The sequence below is a fragment of the Lagenorhynchus albirostris genome, chromosome 19 (genome assembly GCF_949774975.1).
Source record: "Lagenorhynchus albirostris chromosome 19, mLagAlb1.1, whole genome shotgun sequence".
NCBI classification, from domain to species: Eukaryota; Metazoa; Chordata; class Mammalia; order Artiodactyla; family Delphinidae; genus Lagenorhynchus; species Lagenorhynchus albirostris.
This window is the reverse complement of record NC_083113.1, coordinates 17,605,057-17,631,932: the sequence shown is the minus strand read 5'-3', so window position 1 is coordinate 17,631,932 and position 26,876 is coordinate 17,605,057. Positions and strand designations below refer to the sequence as shown.

General features: G+C 38.3%; 1 protein-coding gene and 1 long non-coding RNA gene across 4 annotated transcripts in view; one reads left to right on the top strand and one right to left on the bottom strand.

The window, feature by feature from the left end:
- Positions 1 to 14,504, bottom strand: part of LOC132510127 (uncharacterized) — a 35,541-nt gene extending 21,037 nt beyond the window's left edge. The window contains exon 1 of the long non-coding RNA XR_009537244.1: positions 14,261 to 14,504. This is a non-coding gene — a long non-coding RNA (uncharacterized LOC132510127). The remainder of the gene's footprint in view (positions 1 to 14,260) is intronic.
- Positions 14,505 to 14,905: 401 nt separating this feature from the next.
- On the top strand, positions 14,906 to 24,216 carry LOC132510124 (zinc finger protein 181-like). Of its 3 annotated transcripts, none has more exons than XM_060131914.1 (5): positions 14,906 to 15,215; positions 15,898 to 15,973; positions 20,204 to 20,324; positions 20,568 to 20,666; positions 21,954 to 24,216. In XM_060131914.1, exons 2-5 carry the CDS (start codon positions 15,965 to 15,967, stop codon positions 23,438 to 23,440), a joined length of 1,716 nt encoding a protein of 571 aa, XP_059987897.1. In that variant the 5' UTR covers positions 14,906 to 15,215; positions 15,898 to 15,964; the 3' UTR covers positions 23,441 to 24,216. The 3 variants fall into 3 exon arrangements, with proteins under 3 accessions (XP_059987897.1, XP_059987898.1, XP_059987896.1); XM_060131915.1 differs by having other exon boundaries at positions 15,002 to 15,285; positions 20,571 to 20,666; positions 21,954 to 24,215; XM_060131913.1 differs by having other exon boundaries at positions 15,002 to 15,285; positions 21,954 to 24,215.
- The last annotated feature ends 2,660 nt before the right edge of the window (positions 24,217 to 26,876 follow it).

Below are 26,876 nucleotides of genomic sequence, written 5' to 3'. Positions count from 1 at the left end.
AGACAACTGAGGGCTGTGAGGTGCATTGTTCTTGCACCTCCCCTCATTGTTGAGCCCCTCCCACTCTGGCTGATGTGACTTCTGGGAGGATTTAAAGGGCTAGAACCCTTTTTTTCCTCCCTTCAGTTTTCTCATTTTCCCACTTTGGGAGCTAGAAATCAAGGACTAGGACAGTGAAAAGCAACTTGCAAATATGAGAAAAATTAGAAAGTGATGAGGGAAAGGTGCAGGCCCAGAAAACACCTGAGAAGACTGAAAGTTTAAACCTCAGGAGATCCTTCCCACAGAGTTAGCCTACAAAATGAAAAAAAATAAGCAAAAATAGCAAGCCCTGGAAAAAGGGGAGAGTCTGATTTCCAGAATTACCACATTATTAGATTTAAATGTCCAGTGTTCAACAACAACAAAATAAAACAAAAAAGAGAAAGAAAGAAAAAACAGAGCCAAAGAGAACTGCTAGATACCATGTAGAAGACTAACACACATTACAGGACTCCCAGAAAAGGAGAGAGAGAAAGGGGAAGCGAGAATATTTGAAGAAACGTGGCTGAAATCTTTCCTAATTTGATGAAAGGCATAATTATAAATATCTCAGAAGTTCAACAAACTCCAAGTAAGATGACTGCAAGGAGACCCACTACAAGACACAATATAATCAAATTTTGAAAGACAAAGACAAAAGAGAGAGTTTTGAAAGTAGCAAGAGAGTAGCAACTTATCACATGCAAGGGATCAACATTAATATCATCAGTCTATTTCTCATTAGAAACTTTGAGGGCCAGGAGGCAGTGGGCCAATACATTAAAATGCTAAAACAAACCACCACCAACAACAAAACAAACACCCACACCATCAACCAAGAATCCTCTATTTGGCAAAACTTGGAGCCAAGAAATTAAGACATTCCTACATAAATAAAAGCTGTGGCAGTTTGTTACCACTAGAGCTGTCCTGTGTGAAATGCTCAAGGGAGTCCTGCAGTCCTGAAATAAAGGGAAACTACACAGTAACTTGAAGACACATGAAGGAGTAAAGATCTCAATAAAGGTAAATACATGGGAAATTATAAAATCTAGTATTATTGTAACACCAGTTTCTAACTCCACTTTTTGATTTCTACATTACTTTTTAAAATTATTAGTCTAAAACTAGTACGATTGTAACTTTGGTTTGTAACTCTGCATTTTGTATCCTACATATCTTAAGATACTAATGCACTTTAAAGAATTATTAGTTTGTATTTTTAGTCACACAATGTAAAAGATATAATTTTATGATATCAAACACCAGGGTTGGGGACGGAGTTGTAAAACAGCAGAGTTTTTGTATGTTATTGGTTAAGCTGGATAAATTCAAATTAGAATGTAATGACTTTAGTATGTTAAATGTAATCCCATGGTAACCACAAAGAAACAGCTATAAAATATATACAACAGAAAATGAGAAAAGAATTTAGATGTTTCACTACAAAAAACAGACCAAACACAAAAGAATACAGTAATGCAGGAAGTTAGGAATAAAAGAGCTACATCTTTGTTTTCTTTAAGTTATGTAGAAAACAAAAAGCAAAATGATAGAAGGAACAAGATAAAACCCTAGAAGAAGAAGTGGAGATATGCAATCTACCCCATAGAGAATTCAAGGTAATGATGGTAAATATGTTTAAAGAACTTGGGAAAAGATTGGATGAACAGAGTGAGAAGTTAGAAGGTTTTAATGAGTTAGAAAATATAAATAAGAACCAAGCAGAGATGAAGAATACAATAACTGATATGAAAAATACACTAGAAGGAAGAAACATTAGATTAAATGATACAGAGGAATGGATCAGTGAGCTGGAAGACAGAGTAGTGGAAATCACTGAAGCTGAACAGGAAAAGAAAAGAGAATAAGAAGAAATGAGGACAATTTAAGAGACCTCTTGAACAACATCAAGCATACTAACGTTCTCATTATAGGGGTCCCAGAAGGAGAAGAGAGAGAGAAAGGGGCATAGAACATATGTGAAGATATCATAGTCGAAAACTTCCCTAACCTGGAAAAGGAAACAGACATCCAGGTCCAGGTAGCATAGAGAGTCCCAAAAAGGATCAACCCAAAGAGGACCAAACCAAGACACACTGTAACTAAAATGGCAAAAATTAAAGATAAAGAGAGAATATTAAAAGCAGTAAGGGAAAAGCAACAAGTTACATACAGGGAACTCCCATAATGTTAACATCTGACTTTTCAGCAGAAATTCTGCAGACAAGAAGAGAATGGCATGATATAGTTAAAATGATGAAAGGGGAAAACCTACAACCAAGAATACTCTGCCCAGCAAGGACTTCATTCATATTTGATGGAAAGATCAAAAGTTTTACAGAGAAGCAAATGCTAAAAGTGTTCAGCACCACCAAACCAGCTTTACAAGAAATGTTAAAGGGACTTCTCTAAAGAAATGGCCACAACTAGAAACATGAAAATTATAAAAGGAAAAATCTCATTGTAAAGGCAAATATATAAAAAAAATATATATATATTTTTTCTATATATATATATATATATATAGAAAATATATAGAAAAGGTAGTAAAGGTAGTAAATCAACCACTTATAAAGCTAGTAGGAAGGTTAAAGACAAAAGTAGTAAAATAATCTATATCCACAATAAGTAGTTAAGGGATACAAAAAAACCCACAAAAAGATGTAAAATATGATGTCAAAACATTAAAAGTGGTGGGGAGGGCTTCCCTGGTGGCGCAATGGATGAGAATCTGCCTGCTAATGCAGGGGACATGGGTTCGAGCCCTGGTCTGGGAAGATCCCACATGCCGCGGAGCAACTAGGCCCATGAGCCACATCTACTGAGCCTGCACGTCTGGAGCCTGTGCTCCACAACAAGAGAGGCCGCAATAGTGAGAGGCCTGCACACCGTGATGAAGAGTGGCCCCCGCTTGCCACAACTAGAGAAAGCCCTCACACAGAAATGAAGACCCAACACAGCCAAAAATAAATAAATTAATTAATTAAAAGTGGTGGGGAGAGTAAAAATGCAGGTTTGTTAAAGTACATTTGAACTTAAGACATCAGCAACTTAAAATAATTACATATCTATATTGCTATCTAGTTATAGATAAAGATATGGATATAAATTGTTATATGTAAACATCACAGTAACCACAAGCCAAAAATCTATAACCGATAATACATATAGAAAAAAAGAAAGGAATTCAAACATAACACTAAAGATGGTCATTAAAGCACAAGGGAAGAGAATGAAGAAGAAAGGAACAAAAATAACTGCAAAAAGAACCCAAAAAACAATTAATAAAATGGTTATAAGTACATACCTATCAATAATTACTTTAAATGTAAATGGACTAAATGTCCCCATCAAAAGACATAGAGTGGCTGCATGACCCGTATATAAGCTGCCAAAAGAGACTCACTTCAGACCTAAGACACACACAGACTGAAAGAGCATAGAAAAAGGTATTCCATGCAAATGGAAATTAAAAGAAAGCCAGGGTAGCAATACTTATATCAGATAGTATTATATCAATACTTATATCAGAAAATAGACTTTAAAACAAAGACTATACAAAGACAAAGAGGATATTCCATAATGATCAAGGGATCAATCCAAGAAGAAGCCATAACAATTGTAAATATATATTCACACAACATAGGAGCATCCAAATACATAAAGCAAATATTAACAGACATAAGGGGAGAAATCAACAGTAACACAATACTAGTAGGGGACTTTAACACCCCACTTATATCAATGGACAGACCACCCAGACAGAAAATCAGTAAGGAAACACTGGCCTTAAATGACATGTTAGATCAGGTGAATGTAATAGCTATATGGAGAACATTCCATCCAAAATCAACAGAATATAAATTCTTTTCAAGTGCCCATGGAACATTCTCCAGGGTAGATCACATTCTAGGCCACAAAACAAGCATTGGTACATTTAAGAAAACTGAAATCATATCAAGCATCTTTTCTGACCACAATGCTATGAGACTAGAGATCAACCATAACTAAAAACCCCCTGCAAAAACCACAAACACATGGAGGCTAAAAAGTATGCTACTAACCACCTATGGGTCACTGAAGAAATCAAAAAGGAACTAAAAAAATACCTGGACACAAAGAAAATGAAAACACAACACAAAATCTATGAGACACAGCAAAAGGAGTTCCAAGAGGGAAGTTTATAATGACACAAACTTACATCAGGATACAAGAAAAATCTCAAATAAACCACCTAACCTTACACCTAGTGGAATTAGAAAAAGAACAGACAAAACACAAAGTTAAAGAAGGAAAGAAATCATACCTCTCAGAGCAGAAATAAATGAAATAGGGACTAAAAAACCCACAATAGAATACATCATTGTAACTAAGAGCTGATTCTTTGAAAAGATAACAAAAATGGTAAACCCTTAGCCAGTATCATCAAGAAAAAATGAGAGAGGGCACAAATAAATGAAATCTGAATGAAAGAGGAGAAGTTACAAATGATACCACAGAAATATAAAGGATCATAAGAGATTACTACATTTATATATATTTATATATTTAGATACTAAAATTATATGCCAGTAAAATGGATAACCTAGAAGAAATGGACAAATTCCTACAAACCTACAATCTCCCAAGACTGGATCAGGAAGAAATAGAAAATATGAAAGAACCAATTACCAGTAATGAGATTGAATCAGTAATAAAACAACTCCCAACTAACAAAAGTTCAGGTCCAGATGGCTTCACAGTTGAATTCTACCAAAAATTTAGAAGACAGTTAACACCTATCCTTCTCAAACTATTCCAAAAAATTTCAGAGGGTGGAACACTCCCAAACTCCTTCTATGACACCAGCATCACCCTGATACCAAAACTAGACAAAGATATCACAAAAAAAGAAAATAACAGGCCAATATCATTGACAAACACATATGCAAAAATCCTCCACAAAATATTAGCAAATGGAATCCAACAGTATATTAAAGGATCGTACACCATGATCACTGGGATTTATCCCAGGGATGCAAGGATGGTTCAATATCCACATATCAATCAATGTGATAAAACACATTAGCAAACTGAAGAATAAAAACCATATGATCATCTCAGTAGATGCAGAAAAAGCTTTTGACAAAATTCAACATCAATTTATGATAAAAACTCTCAACAAAGTGGGCATAGAGGGAACATACCTTGACATTATAAAGGCCATATATGAAAAGTCCACAGCTAACATCATATTCAATGGTGAAAAGCTGAAAGCATTTCCTCTAAGACCTGGAACAAGACAAGTATGCCCACTCTCACCACTTTTATTCAACATAGTATTGAAATTTCTAGCCATAACAGTCAGACAAGAAAAATAAATAAAAAGCATCCAAATTGAAAACGAAGAAGTAAAATTGTCACTGTCTGCAGATGACACAATACTACATAATACATAGAAAATCCTAAATATGCCACCAAAAAGCTACTAGAACTTCTCAATTAATTTGGTAAAGTTGCAGGACACAAAATTAATATATAGAAATCTGTTGTGTTTCAATATACTGATAATGAACTATCAGAAAGAGAAATTTAAAAAAACAGTCCCATTCACAATCACATCAAAAAGAATAAAATACCTGGGAATAAATCTAGCTAAGGAGGTAAAATACATGTACTCAGAAAACAATAAGACACCAACGAAAGAAGTTTAGGTTGACAATGCATATGGAAAGATATATTGTGCTCATGGATTGGAAGAATTAATATTGTTAAAATTTCCATACTACACAAGGCAATGTAAGATATAATGCAATCCCTATCAAAATACCAATGGCATTTTTCACAGAACTAGAACTAAATAGTCTAAAATTTGTATGGGGACTTCGCTGGTGGCAGAGCGGTTAAGACTCTGCACTCCCAATGCAGGGGGTCCGGGTTCAATCCCTGGTCAGGGAACTAGATCCCACGTGCATGCCGTTAACAACTAAGAGTTCGCATGCCACAACTAAGGAGCCTACGTGCTCCAACTAAGGATCTGGTAAGCCTCAACTAAGGAGCCCTGGAGATGCAACTAAGACCCCATGCAACCAAATAAATAAATATTTAAAAAAATGAAATTTGTATGGAAACACAAAAGAACTCACAAAGCTAGAGGTATCAAGCTTTCTGATATCAAACTATACCACAGAACTACAGTAATCTAAACAGTATGATACTGGTACAAAAACAGACACAGAGATCAATGAAACAAGATAGAGAGCCTGGAAATGAACCCACACTTATAAGGGCAATGAATGAATGACAAAGGAGGCAGGAATATAAAATGGGGGAAAGATAGACTCTTCAATGAGCGGTGTTAGGAAAACTGGACAGCTACATGCAAAAGAATCAAACTGGACTACTTTCTCACACCATATAAAAAATAAATTCAACATGGATTAAAGACTTGAATGTAAGACCTGAAACCATAAAATTTCTAGAAGAAAACATAGGCAATATGCTTTTTTACATTTTTCTTAGCAATATTTTTTGTATATGTCCTCAGGCAAGGGAAGTAAAAGCAAAAAAAATAAACAGTTGAGACTACATCAAACTAAAAAGCCTTCTCACAGCAAAGAAGCCATCAATAAAACTAAAAGACAACCTACCAAATGGGAGAAGATACTTGCAAATGATATATCCAATAAGGGGTTAATATCCAAAATATATAAATAACTCATATAACTCAAAAACAACAACAAAAACAAACCACTCAAAAAATGGGCAGACGAGTTGATTTGACATTTTTCCAAAGAAGACATACAGATGGCCAACAGGCACATGAAAAGATGCTCAGCATCGCTAATCACCAGGGAAATGCAAATCAAAACCACAATGAGATGTCACCTCACATCTGTCAGGATGGCTATTACCAAAAAGACAAGAAATGACAAGTACTGGAGAGAATGTGGAGAAAAGGGAACACTTCTGCACTGTTTGTAGAAATGTAAATTGGTGCAGCCACTATAGAAAACAGTATGGAGATTCCTCAGAAAAAATTAAGAATACTACCATATGAACCATCTAAGTCACTTATGGGTATTTATCCAAAGAATGTGAGAACACTAATCAAAAAAGATATGCGAACCCCCATGTTCATTGCAGCATTATTTACAATAGCCAAGACATGGAAACAACCTAAGTGCCCATCAAAGGATGAATGGATAATGAAGATGTGAGATACACGCACACAATGGAATATTCATACTACTCAGCCATAAAAAGGTGAGATCTTCTCATTTGGGACAACATGGATGGACCTTGAGGGTATTATGCTAAGTGAAATAAGTCAGACAGAGAAAGACAAATACTGTATGACTTCACTCCTATGTGGAATAAAAAAACTAATAAACAAAAACATAATAAATGAACAAACCAAATCAAACAAAAACAAATACATAGATACTTAGAGAACAGAATAGTGGTTACCAGAAGGCACAAGGGGGAGGAAGGGCAAAATTGGTAAAAGGGATCAACAGTATGGGGACAAAGGGAAAATAAATGATTGCATTTATATGGAATTCCCAAAATAGACAAATCTATAGAATCTTAAAGTAGATTAGGGTAGGGAGGATGGGAAGATTGGATAGACTGGAAAATGAAGAAGCATATAAGATGCCTTTCTTTCTTCCTTTCTTTCCTTCCTTCCTTCCTTCCTTCCTCCCTCCCTCCCTCCCTCCCTCCCTTCCTTTCTTACTTATAAAGTACCTTCAATACCCCAGTACTGATCTTCATGTTGGAGATGCATTGGTGAAAAGAGACCTGTATTCTTTCAGTAAGTTTCAATCAAGTGCTTGCTGACAAATAATAAACAAACCATAGTGAATTACCATAGGAGTAACAAAAATTGATGAGTGTTGGGTGAATAATTAAAATAGGATGGTATACAGAGGGACTAGATGACACCTGCAGAGAGAGTGGTGAGGAACGACCCATTTGAGAAGGTGACAATAGAGCAAGGATCTAGAAGACAAGATAGAACAGCAGTGAGGTCATGAGGAGGAGCCTCCAGGCAAAAGCCTTGTTTAAAGGCTTAAAGATGCACAAATGTGGCTTATGAGAGGTAGAGAAGGCAGGTCACTGAATTAACATGTGTGTCCTTGTGAGCAAGGAGAAGCATGGAAGGAGGCAGAGCCAAGTCAGGTAGGCCTGTATAAGCCAACATAAAGAATTTGGATTATATTCTTTGAGAGATCAGAAGATATTAAAAGATGTTACAAAATGGAATTCTATTTATGTAGTTTAGAAATCATCTAATTTCTGTATAGAGAATGGACTATATGGATGCAAGCGTGAAAGCACAGGACTGGTTAAGCAGTCCTTGCAGTGCTTCAGGTGAGAACTGGATGCAAATAAATGAAGGCTGAGGCCCCATCACTTTGAGGCAGCATTGAAAACAACACTGTCTGCTGGAATGAATGTGCAGGGAGGGTAAGTGAGGACAAAAGAGGGATACAGGAAAATGTCTGGATGTTCAGCTTTGTCTGGTGGGTGGATGGCGATTCCATTTGCTAAGTGTGGGGGCTTGAAAGAGGAGAAGAATATCAAGATGTCTGTGTGGGCCCCATGAAGCATGCGGAGTTTGAGTTGACAATGAACAACCAAAATGAGCTGGGAGGTAAAGAGCTGGATGTATGGATAGAGAGTTCCAGGGAGAGGCAAGGCTGGGTTATAGATAGATTTGGGAGTCTTTTTTTAAAGGATGAGTTATAAACACATGGAAATGCAAAAGAAAACATGTAGGAAATGTGGAAATGGAGGCCAAATATGGTCTTGGGTCCCTTTAACATTTAGAGATCAAAGGAGAGATGAAGAACAAGCAAAAGAAACTGAGAAGCAGCAGCCATTAAAATAAAAATTAAGAAAAATGTAGTGTCATAGAATCAAGAGAAGAGACTGAAGAATGAGGAAGTTGTCAATTGTGTCAAATGCTAACAGGTCAAGAAGCATAGTGACAGAAGAGGGACTCAGATTTGCAATGTGGAGATCACTTTGACCTAGAGAAAAGCAGTCTCAGGAAAATAATAGGAATGTTCTCTGATAGGACATAGTTGTGGAGTGAAAATTAAAGAAAATTAATATAGAAAAAATTTCCAAGAAGCTTTTCTACTGAGAATAGAAGTGGTGTACTTGCTGAAGGGGGTTTTGGGAAAAGAGAGGGTTTTTAAAAGGTGAACTATTCTAGGTGAACTATTCTAAGCATATTTTTAAAAGGTGAACTATTCTAAGCATATCTGAAAGATGATGGAAAAGATCTAGTAAAGGCAGAAAAAAATGTTGATTAAAGACAGAGAAGGGATAATGGCAGGAAGCACATGTGTTCCTATGGATATTATTGTCTCGGGGTCAATAAAGGTTATTCTTAAGAAAGAATTTTCTAATAGTGATGACCCAGAGTAGTAAAGCTTGAATTATCAGTAGAGCACGGTGACACTCCATAGAATAAGCTCAGTGAGATGGCAGCTGTGTTTGTCAGGATTCTCCAGTGAAAACAGAACCAATAAGGGGGTGTGCGTGTTTGTGTGTTTCTGTGTGTGTGTGTGTGTGTGTGTGTGTGTGTGTGTGTGTAGATCAGATAGGTAGCTACTTAGTTAGATAGACAGAGACAGAGATACTTATTTTAATGGACTGAGTTACACAACTGGGGGGGATGGCAAGCCTTAATTCTTGCCAGCAGGCTGGAGACCCAGGGAAGAGTTGAAGTTGCAGTTTGAGTCTGAAGGCAGAAATCCTTCTTCCTCAGGGTATCTCAGTCTTTTTCTCTTTGGATCTTTGACTGGTTGGATGAGGCCCACCCACATTATAGAGGGTAATCTGCTTTACTCGAAGTCTACAGATTTAATGTTATATGTTAATCTCATCTAAAAAATATCTTCACAGCAACATCTAGACTAGTGTTTGACCGAAAATCTGGGCACCATAGCCTAACCAAGTTGACACATAAAATTAACCATCAGAGCAGGGTACATATAACATTTACTGAGTACCAACTTTATGTCTGTCACAGAGAACATAAGACAGATAAAAGAATGTTACTGGGATTCCTCCTTCACTGAACGCTGACGAAGGTGCTGTGGCAGAGAGGGTTCTGGAAATAGGACTGAGTTTAAGTTGGGAGGATCCTCTGACAGTGGAACCAAACTGGGGGTCCTCTAAAACTTGGACCAGGGCAGCTTCTCAAGGGCACTGATGAAGAACATTATGCTCAACTTCTTTCTGACAATGTCCTTGTGTCCTTTTCCCCACTTAAGGAATGTGCTGAACCAAAAGATGCCTCAGTCCCCCCTAGTAGGTACAGATCACTACAGCCTCAAAAGATGCACCAGAGGAATCTTTCATGCCTTTAGTATTGCCTTCAGAAGCATTTCTTAAATGACAGGGACCCACTGGCAGCTCACAGGAAACACCCTTATTTCTGTTTGTGGCCCTAAATCCCCACTCAGTACAGGTAGCCCAGAGCCCCACATGCCCTTTCCCTCCTACAGTTTGGATGGAAGAGAATACACTGAAAAGGGGTTCCAGAAACAGGTAGGTCCCTTCACCAGTTACCTGAAATCTTGGAACTAGATTCTAAAAAGCTCCAGACTTCCTCCTAAGGCCAAAACATGGAATAGAATAGCCTTCATAGAGGCACTCTGTTGGTATGTATTAAAGAAGCCTAGAGACAGGTAAATTCTTTGACCAGTAGCATAGAATCTAGGGATTTACCACTTAAAAAAACCAAGTACATATGCAATGATGTATGTACAAGGATATTCTTCACAAATTTAAGTAAAAACTTGAGCACAAAGCAAATGTTCATCAAGGGGAGGGCACTTAAATCTATTACTGTTATGATTCCTGATATGGAACTGTGGACATTCTAATGATAATGTAGGTTGTATGTTGTTAGTATTGTAAGACATTCACAATGGATTGAGTGAAAAAGAATATGAGCGTACACGTAAAATAAATCTGTATTTTAAAATAAATGATACCTTTCTCTCAATAGATTAGCATGGTAAGTCACTTTCTATGGGTAAATAGAATGAGTTAAAATTTTCTTTTTCTAAATTTTGCAATAGTGTTTATTGAAGTTTTGTAAAAAGAACAGTGACACTTTACTTCCATCCACATACTTTCCCAGACTAACATACATATTGGACTTCACCTCCCATAAGGCATTTTTTTTTGAGAAATCATGCAAAATCAATAGGAAAAACTTGAGCTCTCTACCTAGTAAGCCCCCGAGGGTATTCTCAGCCTTAAAGTCTAAATGAAACCCCTTCTTATGGAGCTAAAGCAAGACTTATTCCAATTCCTCCATAATCTAAGAGGGAGGAAAGGAAGTGAGATGGGCACCCTCCTCCCCATCATACCCAGACAGTACCCTTGATACCCGTCCTTAGTTTTCCTCAGGGAACCCAGCCAACCTATCAAGCAAAGTCTTTATACTATTGTCAAACATATGCGCACCTGACACTTCATACTGAAGTGTCTGGTGTTACCTGATATTAGTCACATAAATAATCAGAGATGTGGGATATCAGAGGTCCTCTTGGACAGAAGGAGAGAACACAAACGTATTGTTGGAGGCTCTGCACAGGTTCTACATTGGGCATTCCAGGGTCAGGCTTAGGCCAGACTGGGAATGGATAGGTCTTCAAACCAGTGACAGGAGAACTAGGACTAGGCTCTTGGATTTACAACTTTGGTCCATAGTGGGATGTGTAGGCTTATTACAAAGTGATAGATGGAGAATGAGCCAGGAACAAGGACAAAGATTTCTAGCAGAGGTCTCAGCAGGAGTTTCTCCCTATGGCAAATACATATAATTTTTTTTTGATGTCTCTGGAAGCTTAGAGTTCCAAACTTCCTTATCACCCTGAGTCTTGGAACAGTTTCAGCATCAACATGAACTGGCTTTTCTTCTCCCAGTTCATATTCTTTTTTTTTTAAAATAAATTTTATTTATTTATTGGCAGCATTGGGTCTTCGTTGCTGTGCGTGGGCTTTCTCTAGTTGCAGTGAGTGGGGGCTACTCTTCGCTGTGGTGTGCAGGCTTCTCATTGCTGTGGCTTCTCTTGTTGCGGAGCATGGGCTCTAGGCACAAGGGCTTCAGTAGTTGTGGCACATGGGCTCAGTAGTTGTGGCTCATGGGCTGTAGAGCACAGGCTTAGTAGTTGTGGCGCATGGGCTTAGATGCTCCACAGCATGTGGGATCTTCCCGGACCAGGGATGGAACCCTTGTCCCCTGCATTGGCAGGCAGATTCTCAACCACTGTGCCACCAGGGAAGTCTCTCCCAGTTCATATTCTAAAATGCGCCCTTGAACAGATAAATTCCAATAGCAAAATCATTTATTGTAAATATTGCCTAATAGAAAAGGGAACGAAGGCAGCTCAGGGCTAGTGGAAGGGGGAGGGTTCAGTATGGCATGTAAAGTATTTTCCTGTCTCCTTATTGATCTCTCTTGGCCCTATTTTCTTTCTCAAATGACTGGCGTATTTGTTTAAAACTGGTTTACTTATGCCCGAGTCCCCAGTCCATCTGCTCCTGGATTTCTTTTTCTTAGTCTTGCTATTCATCAGAGTGCCTCTATCTTTTCTGTTAAAAATGCAAATCATAAAGCACTCACATGTTAGGGGTTCAGCTTTGAAGTAATGTTCCTTAAGCACTGGTCATAAATAGCTACTGAAATAGAAGCTATTGAAATAGCTTCTCACCTCTGCCCCCAGTCACATCTAGTCCTTTAATGTTAACCCCCCTTCCCCATGAACTTAACTTATGTCCCAGACATCTGAGGACCCATAATGGGAAGGCTTCATAATTCTTCCAAGAAGCTCATGAGGAAAAGCAGCAACAATGAGGAATTCCTATATAAGATTTTCTGGAAGGACTGAGCAGGGACTTTATGTCTTGGATTTAGTTTAAAGTGGTTCCAGAGTGGTAGTAATCCCAGATCTTGTCTGAAAATAAAACTATATAATTTCTAGAAAAGAGAGGCACTTTCATCCAAGGATATTGGGGAGCCCAGTAAAATCTCTTTTCAAGACTGAGTGGCACACAGATAACCAACCAAAAAAGGAAACAAAGCAAACTGAGTAAAGAAATTAAAAAATAAATTTACAAAGGTTCATAAGATCCTCAATTATTGGTATTATCAAATGCATATTATGAATCAACTGTGCCTACCATGTTACAAAAATCTTTGAAAAACTGAAAATTAAAAAAAAAAATCCCCTGGAAAGGGAATTATGAATGTTAGATAAATAAGAATAAATCATCCAGATTGCAATACAGAGACTGAAAGATGGAAATTACAGAGGATAGAATGGAAAAACCTACCTAACAGCTAATTGGAGTTCACAAGAAGAGGAGGGGAGTAGAGGCAATGTATGGAGAAGAAAAATTTGCTGAGCACAAGAAGATGCCACTTCACAGATTCAAACTGCTCAACAATCCCAAGCAGGAGAAAAATCAAAGAATTTCACACTCAGAAACATTATGCAAAAACTGTAGAAAACATATTTGGTTACCGAATCCAGTTCAATGCCCAGGGTTCTCAGGGGAAAAATTTTAGTATCCTAGTCTCTGCATTCTCCCTTTAAAATCTTGCATTTTTCTGTGTAACTTGTATTTTAATATTAAAAAGGTCATTGTTCTAAAAGAACATTGACCAAGAGATGTGCAATTCTCAGAGAAGGAAATACTAAAGCCAACAGACACGTGAAAAGATTCTCAATCTTATTAACAATAAAAGAAATGCAAATTTAAGCCACAATGAGTTATAATTTGACACCTAGCAGATTTGTAAAATTTGAAAGTTTCACAAAAATCAAGTGCTGGCACTAACAGTTGCCAACCAAAATAACTATAAACTATGGCAGGAGTACAAATTGGTACAACTTTGAAAAAATGTCACTGTTTAATAAAGACATAAAAAGACATAAATGGGAATATACTTTGCACTGGCAAACCTTTCCTTGTTACATACTCTAAGCCTTGAGAGGAATCCAGCTGATGCCACAATGTTTTTAAAAACCACTGCTGCTATAGGGACTGAATACCACACTCACAAGATATACCAAGGTGGAAGCATTACCTCGTGAATCTTATGCATATAAGTACTTGATATATGCAAGAAAATTCATAGTGATACTATTTATAATTTTTTAAAAATAAGTAAAATTTAACTTACTTAAAAAAAAAAGTAAAGGCAACAACACAAACTCACAACAGTAGAATGCTCTGGCCTAGATACATCTTTGTCCAGGGCCCGTGTGGGTGGGCTGGGCAGTCAGAGACTAAGAAGCGCTTCTGGGGCCGGAGGTCAGAAGAGTGTTTTTTCTCAGGATTGAGGGTCTTGGTCCTCAGTGCCCTCACTCGAGTCTGATAATCCTGAGTCCTTCGAGGACGTGTAATGCACATCACAGCGGCAGTCACTGTCGTAGCGAAGACGTGACCCCTCGAACTTCTGGGAAGTGTCACTGGTCCGCAGACAGCTAATGTAACAGCCCGGACACAGGGCATTTGGGAAAATACAGTCCTGGGCAAGTGGGCGCCAAATACTCAAGACCTATACGAGCTGGACAGCGTGGCAGCAAAGTTTTGGATGACAGGAGACCTTTGGCTGGTAGAGGCCACTTCGTGTCCCGCATTAGCAAGGCTGCCCTTCTCCGGGCCGGACAACACCTGTGCGAGCAGAGGAATGAGCCGAAACACGTTTCGCGGCCGCATAATTTTCTGGGAAGTGTAGTTTCGCGGTTCGGGCGCCATTGTCTTCACAGTGCATCTAGACGGCTGCCATTGGCTCCGGGAAGCAGAGCTCGCCAGAAACGATTGTTGTCCTCCCGGTACTTAGCGTGTGTGCCCGGTGGAGCAGCCCTGCTGTGTAATTTCTCACACAGCCCAGGCTGTGGTCGCGCGGTGCGCCGAGATCGCGTGGTCGCAGTGCCTCCTGGGAAGTGTGGTTTTTTGGGAGGCGACCGTGCGACGCACCGGCAACTTTTGTATCTGACGCGTAGGAGTCTGAGAAGTGCAGCCAGCCGTGGACTCCGCTTTTGGCCCGCCCCACGGTCGTCTCCGGCCCTGCAGCGGAATTCTCGGTCCTGGAATCGCGGAGGACTCTGGGCAGCGCAGTTCCCGCAAGGCGGGAGGCCATTGTACGCTGCAGCGATCCGGCGCGTTAGGTACAAGGAGGTGCCCACTGTGGACGGCCGCGCCCGGCTTCGGTGCCGGCGGGCTCCGCTGAGGTTTAAGGCAAGTGTGGGTCCCGGGAGGGCCGCCGCAGGCCTCGGGCTGATGGCACCCGGGCGCTGGGCATGGCAGCCACAACGTCGCTGGTCCCAGGGTCTGCCCCGCGGTGTGAGCCCAAATAGGCCCCTAGCTTCTCTGGGCCTCTGTCATGCTTTGTAAAAGGGGAGTAAGGATGGCGCTTACCTCAGAGCTGTTGCGAAAAGGAAAAGGGAGAGACAGTGTGCGTTGTACGCACTGAAAGAAAACGCCATCTACATTAAAAAAAAAATCCAGTGTGTAAACCTTGAACAAATTGCTTTAATATCGCCGAGTTTCAGTTTTCTCAGAGTTTAAAAAAAGAAATCTGGAATAATGTGAATGCCTACTATGCATAGTGGTGAAGATCGAAAAAGCTCTTATTTAACAGTGTTATTACTGTTGTTTTATGAGTTTGTCACTTATGTATATGATAGTTGATTTACACGCAAATGGCACCTGGTTACCTCTTGCCTAGGGAAAGGTTAGAGCCCTAGAAAGTGATTCCCAGTGTGATTCTCCATGCAGGTGTGTCCAGAGCTGCAAGATAAGCCTGATTTTTCATGACTGCTTTTTCCTGTCCTTGATCTGCCTTTTCAGGCACTGCCCTTCTATAAGAAGAGAGCCTGGAAAGAGGACTGTGTTGACTTTTGGAAATTGCAGAGTCATGTTTCAGGTAAGTTGGTATGTCCCCAAATCTTCCTGAAACACCTACTTATCAGGACTCTTGAGTGTTTGCTTTGCCTTTCCTACCAGTTCCCACCTCACAGAGTCCTTTTAGGGACTGGATCTATGATTCCTTTCATTATAGCATAGGATGTAGACTGCAGAACTCCAAAGTACTGTCTTCTCTCAGTGCTTCTGTTTTCTACCAGTTTCCTGCTAGAAGCCTCTGAAGAGTCTTGAGCAAAACTTTTTTTTTAAATTACAATTCAAAGTTCAAGTTTGGAATTATTTGCTTTGTAGTTGTCCAAACTGTATCATGTGGTCTCAGTTAATGGTGTATGTCAGTCCTTTCAGTCGTTCAAGTCGAGAGGTTTGGAGTCATCCTTGAGATCTCCCTTTCTCTTATAACTAACATTCAGACACTCTAGTTGGATCTAAAATATACACAGTCTATCTACACAATCTGACCATTAGTTACCCCATCACTGCCACTACCACTGCCACCCTGGTACAAGCCACTTATATTTTGCAGTAGTCACCTTGCTGGATTCCCTTCTTCTGCCCTTGACCCTCTTCAGTCTCTTCTCAATACAGCTGTCATAGAGATCCTCTTGTTATATAATATCCTGTCATTCCTCAGCTTAAAACTCTTTGGTGGCCCTAACTCATAATAGAAGTCAGAGTTGGGTCGTGACATAAAAAGCTTTGTACAGTTAGGCTCTCTTATTACCTCCCTGATCTCATCTTCCTTCTCTGTCTCTTTGTTCCCTGTGAGGTCCAGCCACACTGGCTACTGCCTCTAGGCCTTGGAATCTGCTGTACCATCTACTTGGAATATTCTTTCCCTGGATATACACAAGCTTGCATTCTTACCTCTGTATCTCTGCTCAGGGGTTACTTTCTCGGTAAAGCCTCCCTGAACACCTGTTTAAAATTGCAGTCACCTTCTCTCGACTGTCACTTCCACTCCTCCATCACTGTGTTTTCACAGCACCTATCACTCACTAGCTGATACACTGTGTGTTTAGTATATGCATACACTCATCGTTTGTCTCCTCCCACTGGAAGAGATTTTTTTTCTTTTTTGTTGACGGTTTTATCTTCAGTGTCCAGAGTGGTATCTGGCATAAAACAGATGCTTAGTAAATAGCTATTGAGTGAAAGAGTGATGAGAAAATGATGGGACAGAATCATGGCGTGGAAGTGAAGCCTGCACAGGAGAAGGTATGAGTGGCAGATGTGCGTGTTGGGCAGAGTCTGTTTCTTGGGTATATTAGATAATTAGAATTGAAAGAACTTTTTTTTTTTAAGTAAAAGCTAAAGTGAACTAATTGCCAAAATCACTCATGGATTCATTTTCTAAACACTTAATGAAGTACCTGTTAGGAAGACTCTTACATAGGTTTGGGTGTACACTGACATGCAGGATTTCATGATCTCGTGCAATACTGTCCAAGAGAACTTTCTACAGTGGGGGTAGTGTTCTATTTGTGTACTGTCCAATGTGGTAGCCACCAGTGCCGTATGACTATTGAGTGCTACAGTGACTGAGGAACTGAATTTTTAATTTTATTTAAATTTTAATTAATTTAAATTTATATAGCCAAATATGGTGGCTACTGTACTGAGCAGTACAGGACTGGTAGAAAAGTAAGAAAGCATAAGAAATTAAGGTATTTATTTAATATCCTAAGTTCTGGGGACAAAGGTGAATTAACATCCCAGGCTGCTCAGGCAATTGAAGGGGAAGAAAGAGTTGAAGCATCCCTGGGGAAGCAAGGCTGGAGTTGTTTCAGTGTCTCATAGTACCAGGGCGGCAGAGGTAGAAATGAAGTTATACCAAACAGAAAACACCTTGCATGTAGGTAGAGAGGCCCAAGAGTCTTTCAAAGAAGTGCAAATATTTTGTACAGCAGTGGTTTTCAAAATAGGGTGACCTTATCCCCCTTAGTCCCACTCATAAGGGACATTTGATAATGTCTAGAGACATTTTCAGTTGTTATAACTGGGGGTGGGGGTGGTTAAGGGGAGTTGCTACTGGCATCTAAAGGGTGGAGGCTAGGGATCCTACTAAACATCCTAAAATGCACAGGACAGCTCGCACAATAAAGAATTGTCCAGCCTAAAATGTCAGTAGTGCCAAGATTGAGAAACTCTGATTTAAATAAAGATCAAAGAGTATCTATTAGATTATGTGAGGTTTCTTCTCTAGACTATTAATACAATGATATTCATTAATATCAAAACTTAAAATGTAAAATATCTTTGCATTGGTGGAGTAAAACATAGTGTTTTATTCATTTAATGTAGTGTTGATTTTTTAATTTGGCTTATCATTTGGGATTTTTAAAAGCTAATCATTTAAAGACCACTGTGGGGGGCGTCCCTGGTGGTCCAGTGGTTAACTTCACCTTCCAGTGCAGGGGGTATGGGTTCAATCCCTGGTCAGCGAGCTAAGATCCCACATGCCTTGCGGCCAAAAAACCAAAACATAAAACAGAAGCAATATTATAACAAATTCAATAAAGACTTTAAAAATGGTCCACATCAAAAAAAAATCTTAAAAAAGAAAAAGACCACTGTGGAAAATAGGAAAAGATGGAAATTTTCTCAGTTCATATGATAAGGCTAGCGTAACCCTAATACCTGGCTAAGAGTAAATACAAGTGGAAAAAAGAATTTTCCCTGGTGCCAAAAGAGAGACCTTCTCCCCCTCCCTTTTCTTAGAGTGTTTCCTTGAGAAAAATCTGTAATTGTATATCCTTTCCCTCTCCCTTTGAGATGCTTGTTCATCTTTTTCAAAGCTAAATAAGCCTCTGCCAGTTTTTCAAAGCATTAAAGTCTTTCTTAAGGGCCTTGGAGCCATCTCTTCAAAATGGAAACATGAAGGAAGATGCACCCCTATCTCCCTATCTGTATGGGAGTTTAGCCTAGACTCCTGGCTGCAGATTCTAACTACTTGCTTGTCATAAAGATATGAGTTTTAAAATTTTTCTTTGGGGTAAAGGCAGTTAACACAGATGACTACCCCAATTACCAGGTGAATTTAGGATGAACTATGTGTAGCAAATGATGCTGTCAAGTCCTTTTACTTAAGGACAAGTTATCATTTACTTTGAAAACATGTGTAATGGATTGTATCTGCCTGAGTTTATAAAAGGGTGAAATTTCTTTCTGTCCTTGGAGTCTCATTAGTGGTTACCTGTGAAGTGCATTATAGTCTGGTTTAATGCTTATTCAGTAATAAAACTGTTTTTTTTTTTTTACACTGTAGAGAGGATTTTCTTCTTGGTAGATTTGATTTTTAATTATTTCCCTAACACCTGATGAAGGTAAATTCCCTCTTTAAAACCAAAGACCAGTGTCACTGGTGAACACGTGTATTAATAAAATATCCAAATAAAGTAACAGAATATTGAATCTACACTTGGAGTGAAAAATTTACAATAGCCAAACAATGCCTATTTCACCAGTGAAAGGTAATAATAATGATATTTTAAATGCATACTTTGTTTGCACATATTTTAATTTGACTAACCAGTAAGCTATTATTAAACATTAAAAATTTTTCTAAAATTTTGCTATTTTAAATAATACTGTGAATGAGTACTATTGGGAAGAAATCTATTTTCTTAGAATATTTTCCTTGAAATGTGTCTTTTTTTTTTTTCTTTGCCCTTCCTTTAAGGTTCTATTCAAGGACTACCTATGGCATGAAACCATCCTTCAGTCTTCTTGCCCAGGGGTCTCAAATTATTTTAATTATAGATTATGAATATGAGGTTTAATTATGTACCATAAATATTTTTGCTTTTTGTTAGTAAATTGGTTATGAATGTGTCTATCTTTAATATAAAGGTGTCTTTTTATTATGAACCTATTGGATTCTTCTTTTTTTTTGAACCTTAATTCATGTTCTTTTACCTGGCACGTAAACTATAAAAAACAGAGCTAAGCACTTGACTATATGCCAAAAGTTGAATGCTGATTTTGAAAAATTTTATAATTCTATTCCTTACTCTCCTGAAGCAGAGCTTTTATATTTATCTCTTATCCTTATTGTATAACAATGCCAAGCACATAATTATCCAATTATTACTTAACTTAGATCAGATTCCTGATCATTGTCACAGCTGCTGAATCTTGTTCCCTTTCTTCCACCCCAGGGTAATTTTACCTCTTAACCAGTGACAAAAGAGGCCAGGGCTATGGTTGAGCCTAAATGTGTTTGCTATTTCAGGTGACATTTAGTGATGTGGCCATAGACTTCTCTCATGAAGAGTGGGGATGGCTAGATCCTACTCAGAGGAATTTATACAAGGATGTGATGGTACAGAATTATGAGAACCTGGTATCTCTAGGTAAGCATATCTCTGCCTCCACCCCAGTGAGGGAGATCTTTCTTCTGCCACTCCAAATTGCTAGAGATCCTCCTTAGTAAATGTTCTGAGGAAATGTATAGCTCTGTTGTGTCCTGCCTGAAGCTTATCTTCCCGTTTCAGTGAACATCCTTCAGACCTTTCTTCAGTCCCTTTTTTGATGATAGTCTCTCCTCCATGAAGGCCACAGCTTAAACAATGTTTGTTCTATATTTTTCCTGTAAGCAGGTCTTTCCATACCTAAGCCATACGTGATTGCTTTATTGGAGGATGGCAAAGAACCTTGGACGGTGGAGAAAAAGCTGTCAAAAAGTTTGTTTCCAGGTAAGTCATGGTGAATCAGGCAAAGGAGATCTTTGTTTAAAGATGCTTGTAGAAAGTATGGAGGCATTTTAGTATATTTTAGGGATACTGTCATCAGAGATTCCAAATGTAACAAAATTGAGGGATCCTTAGCTTAGATTTCAAAACAACCATTCCTCTATCCTAAATTATTATTTTTCTGTATTACTCATGTCATCTCATCAAAAGTGGAGGGTTTTGGCATCATAATAATTCAAATTGTTATTTATTTGAAATGAAAATAAGGCAATTATTCTTTTTGAGTCCACTTAAGGAAAAATATACAAATGGTTTTAGGCTGAAAAAGCAGAACTTCAAAGAACAAATATGAACATAAGTGTTAGAGGAAGTAAGGGATATATAAGAAGGTTTCTGAGAACAGTATTTTCTTTATTTTTTCTTCTGGCTGCTTTGGGTCTTCATTGCTGCATGTGGGCTTTTTCTAGTTGCGGTGAGCAGGGGCTACTCTTTGTTGTGGTGCACGGGCTTCTCATTGCGGTGGCTCCCCTTGTTGGGGAGCACCGGCTCTAGGGCACGCGGGCTTCAGTAGTTGTAGCGCACAGGCTGTAGAGCGCAGGTTCAGTAGTTGTGGTGCAAGGGTTAGTTGTTCTGCGGCATGTGGGATCTTCCCAGACCAGGGCTCGAACCTGTATCCCCTGTATTGGCAGGTGGATTCTTAACCACTGTGCCACCAGGGAAGTCCAGAACAGTATTTTTTAATGTCAATAAATATGATTTCACACAGATCCTACATAAACTCACAAAGCTTAAATCTTTCTGAGCCATAAAGAGTATTTAGATTATTTTGTTTTCATTGTAGCTGTTTAGCACAGTGCTATATATTCTTCATATTAAGCATACTAATCTGACAGCAAATTTAGATTAATCAAAAGTTGGAGAACCAAGGCTGTGTGAGATAAAATGTAGTCTTTCAGATAAGTATAGGCACAAAATGTTGGCTTGGGATCCAGAATGCCTTCTGCATTTTCTTTCTGATAGTTTCCTTTTTTCCCCAAAAACTGATTGCCTATGTTAACCCATTTCCCTTATTATACTCTGTTCCTGCCCCTGTGAGCTGTCTGTATTCTCTGTGCTGCATTTGAACTTTGTTCAGAAATCATTGAATATATGAGAGTTGTCAGAGCCATGTGTCTTGGGGGTTAGAGGGGAATGACTTTATTTTTTATCCAGTTCTCCTATTTCTACCATAGAAGTTTCTTTTCAAGAAGTTCAGTAAAAGCAGTGTTTTGCTGTCTTGATATATTACAGATTGGAAATCAAGATGGGAAAGCAAAGAATTATCAACGAAGGAAGATATTTATGATGAAGGTTTTCCCCAAATGGTAATAATGGAAAAAACTATAAAACAAAGTCATGAATTTTCAAATTTTAACAAGGACTTGGATTATATAGAGAAGTTGGAGGGGAAGTGTGAAAATCAGGTAGAACATTTCAGACCAGTGACCCTCACCTTTAGAGAAAGTCCCACCAGGGAAAGTGTTTACAAATGTAGTAAGTTTAGAAGTATCTTGCCTTTAAAGTCTATTCTTTCTGAACCACAGAGAATTTCTGCTGAAGGGAAGTCACATAAACGTGATATATTTAAGAAGAGCTTACCAGCAAATTCAGTTATAAAAAATGAGAATATCAATGATGGAAAGAAACTTTTGAATTCTGATGAAAGTGTGGCAGCCTTCAGCCAAAGCAAATCTCTTACCCTTCACCAGACTTTTAATAGAGAGAAAATCTATACATGTAGTGAATGTGGGAAAGCCTTTGGGAAACAATCAATCCTTAATCGCCATTGGAGAATTCACACAGGAGAGAAACCCTATGAATGTCATGAATGTGGGAAGACTTTTAGCCATGGCTCATCCCTTACTCGACATCAAATTAGCCACAGTGGAGAGAAACCTTACAAATGTATTGAATGTGGGAAGGCCTTTAGCCATGTCTCATCACTTACTAATCATCAAAGCACTCACACTGGAGAGAAACCATATGAATGTATGAACTGTGGAAAGGCTTTTAGTCGTGTTTCACATCTCATTGAACATCTGAGAATTCATACTCAAGAAAAACTCTATGAATGTCGAATATGTGGGAAGGCCTTTATTCACAGGTCATCTCTCATTCACCATCAGAAAATTCACACTGGAGAGAAACCTTATGAATGTAGTGAATGTGGAAAAGCCTTTTGCTGTAGCTCACACCTTACTCGACATCAAAGAATTCACAGTATAGAGAAACAATTTGAATGCAACAAATGTCTGAAAGTCTTTAGCAGTCTCTCATTTCTTATTCAGCATCAGAGTATTCATACTGAAGAAAAACCCTTCGAATGTCAAAAATGCAGGAAATCCTTCAGCCAGCCTGAATCACTGAATATGCATTTGAGAAACCACACTAGATTGAAACCTTATGAATGTAGTATATGTGGGAAAGCCTTCAGTCATAGGGCATCCCTGTTTCAACATCACAGAATTCATACTGGAGAGAAACCCTATGAATGTATTAAATGTGGGAAGACCTTCAGCTGTAGTTCAAACCTTACTGTACATCAGAGAATTCATACTGGAGAAAAGCCATATAAATGTAATGAGTGTGGGAAAGCATTTAGCAAAGGCTCAAATCTTACTGCCCATCAAAGAGTACATAATGGAGAGAAACCCAGTAGTACAATAAGTGTGGAAAAGCCTTTAGGCCATATAAATCACTATACATGTGAAAGATCATATAAGAGAGAAACTGCATAAATGTAGAATGTGTCATAATATACTGTAGCCATAGATCCTCCCTGATTCAAAATCAGAAAATCTATACTGGAGAAAATTCTTATGAATGTAATGAATATGGGAAACTCTTTAGCAATGATACAAGCCTTATTGTCTATCACAATTCACACTGTAGAGAGACTATATGAAGGCAGTAAATGTGGGAAAGACTTTAGCCAGCATTAATCCCTTAATTGACATAAGTAAATCCACACTGGGGAAAAACCCTTTACATGTTACAAGTATGGGAAAGACATTAGGTGATATGAATCTCTTAAAAAACATTAAACACATACAGGAGAGAAGCAATATGAATATAAAAATTGTGGGAAGTCCAGTTAAAATGCATCCCTCATTTTACATCAAAGAACTCACACTGGAAAGAAAGCTTATGTAAGAAATGTAGCAAAGTGTTCACTAAGCATTCTTAGCGTGCTAGACATCAGAAGATTAATGTTAGAAAAACCTGAAGGATTTAGGAATTATGTGTAAGTCTTTCTTTGCAATGATGCTAATTTGTAAACAATTCTACAGGAGAGCAAACAAGCATATTATAAATGAATATGCATATCTTATAGTAGCAGCATGCATTTTACTCAAGAGTCCTACATAGAAATTATCTTTAGCTAATGGGCATGTGAAGATATTTAGTCACCCAGTGGATCCAATAAATGTTATAATTGAAAATTAAAGTTGCAACAGAAGCAAAAAGTGGTGTGAATAAAATTTTTGGTCTCTAGTAAAATCATTTTGTATATATTGGACTCTTTCACTGACACACTGATATTTCTTACAAAATTTTCCACTACTTTCCTCTTGAAGAATTAGGATCAGCTTTCCTATATAGCCTTCAGTGGGAGACTAACAAACCTAGAAAAAAATGGCCTGATCTCTGAGCTAAGAATGTCTCTATTTTGATAAGGATAATCCACAGTCCATTTCCAGTTGGCTTAATTGACACATTTTAATTTTTACAAGTGCTGTGAGAACATAACCAAGAAACTATACATACTATGAGGGATTAGAGCAGAGAGGATGTGCTTTTTAATCCAAATCCTAAGGAATGAGTCCTAATTACAGTGATCCTCCATAACTGCAGATTCTGCATCTGAAGATTCAACCACTCGCAGTTGGAAAATGTTAAAAAAAGTTTTTATCCAGAAAGTTCTAAAAAGAAAAACTTGAACTTACCGGCTGCAGGCAGTTATTTACATGGTATGTACATTGTGTTTACAACTACATGGCATTTACATTGTATTAGGTATTATAAGTAACCTAGGGATAATTTAAAGTATACAGGAGGATGTGCCTAGGTTATAGCAAATACTATGCCATTTTATGTAAGGGATTTGGAGCACCTGCAGATTTTTGTATCCATAGGGGGTTGGTCCTGGAAACAGTCCCTCACAGATGCTGAGGACAACTGTATGTAAGGCACACACGCTCTTGGAGTTCATTCTAGGCAAAGCAGACAAGCAAGTTCTATCATGTTTTCTGCATCCGGAATACATTATTCAGTGTCTAGTTTCAAGTTTTGTGGCTTAGAGGTACTACTGTTGGCAGCAACACTAGTAACAGCAGCAGTCATTTCCCCAGCCCTTGGTCATTGTTATGGGAGGTTGGAATTTACTAGTCCAGAGCTGTTCCCATTACTTCTCCAGCCTGCTCACCAATTTTAAGAGCACTAGTATCCTGCAACATATCTTCTTAAAATAGTTTTTGTTTTCTACACTGAACCTTGACAGATAATTATAAGGGGGATGGCTTCAAATATAAGTTTCAGATAAGAAATGGAATAGCCTTACGGGCTTCACAGTTTCCTTTCTTGTGACTGGAAAGGTGATACAGATCAGTGATTAGGATTGTATGGACACAGTTGCAAGTAAAGGGCAGTTATATAATTTATATTTCAGATTATGTTCTCTATGGCGTTTGATAGTTGTAAGACATTATTTTAAGGAAGAATATTATATTGCTGATATAATTCTGGTATGGAATGAGTAATAGGGTTTCCAACTTTAGACAAAATATTCTACTCTGGTACATATGCTACTTTTAACAGAAAGCTAAGAGGTGAAGGCACATAGCAATTCTCACCAGGTATAGTGGGTTTGGAATGGGATGGTGAAGTTTTAATATTAAGCAGAAATTTATCTTTCCTTTGATTTAGTTTTAGTTATAAGATTTATTTCAACATTCTATGGCATGTTGAAGGATCTTCAAGAGATTTATAATTAAAGGAGTATGGGATGGTATCAAACAAGGATAAGAACATTTATAATTATGGATAGACTGGCCCCTAGAAGTATATTTAGTTGTGCAATAATGGCGGTAGCTTTTTGTTTCTCCCGTGCTCTGTCCTCTGCTCTCCTAAGCACTGATACAGCAAAGATGAAGTAGTCCTTTAATCTCCCAGATTTTATTCGCTTTCACTACACATAGTTTTATGCCATCTTGTTATTTTGTTATGAGGATTCATCCAAATACTCATACTTTGTCATTTAAAAAGCATGAGCATACACGATAATGTTTTACTTTTCTTGATTTAAAGTGCCTTCACAATAATACTGAACTAGGAAAAGAAAGCCAGAGACTTAAATATTTCAGATAGTGACGGTTTTAAGAAAGCAGTAAGAGTATATACCTGAGATCATAATGATGTTATAATGTCACCAATGGAGAATCATGCTCAGTCTTATCTCTTAACCATTTCTTGATGTGTATGAAGAGCACAGGCTCTGGAGTCATGTTACCTGGGTATAAAACCAAGTTACGTGTATACTGGCTTTGTATGACCTTGGACAAATTACTTTGCTGCACCATGCCTAAGTTTCTCCATCTGTAAAATGATGATAATAAGATCTCATTAAGTGGGTTAATTGATATAAGATGCTTATAATGCCTGGTACCTCAAAAGCACTAAAATAAATATTAGCTATTAATTTCATCATCATTATCATCACATGGCTGCTTCATCATTCTGGTCTCAAATGTCACATCTTCTAGTGGGTCTTCCTAATCACCTGTCACCCATCTACTTACTGTTTCACCTTTTGGGGGGCTCTTACAAGACACTCCCATTTGCTTCCAACAAATCTTCCTTTGGTATTTGAACCATCTTGCAGGGGAATATATTTATTATCCAAAATACTCTGAGGAGACACAAAGGACACTGGATAGGAAAAAGTGAGACAAGAACACAGCAGGGCTGCAGGAAGATGGGAGGGTGTACTACACATGTGTTTTGGAGAAAGAGCAGAATGAAGGAGGCTCCAGGTCCCTGTGGAGACGAAGTGAGGCTTTGCCCAGTGAGACCAGAAGCCTAAAGGTCTTCAGCATCACCTCTCAGTACAGGGTCCTTTGAAATGAGTGCAACTGCCCTCAGTGTTCCTGAATAGAGTTTACAACCATGTTATTG

Coding starts and splice junctions, on each gene's coding strand:
- LOC132510124 (XM_060131914.1), top strand. Junction 20,325..20,567: donor TGAGAACCTGGTATCTCTAG/GTAAGCATATCT, acceptor TTTTCCTGTAAG/CAGGTCTTTCCATACCTAAG. Junction 20,667..21,953: donor GTCAAAAAGTTTGTTTCCAG/GTAAGTCATGGT, acceptor GATATATTACAG/ATTGGAAATCAAGATGGGAA.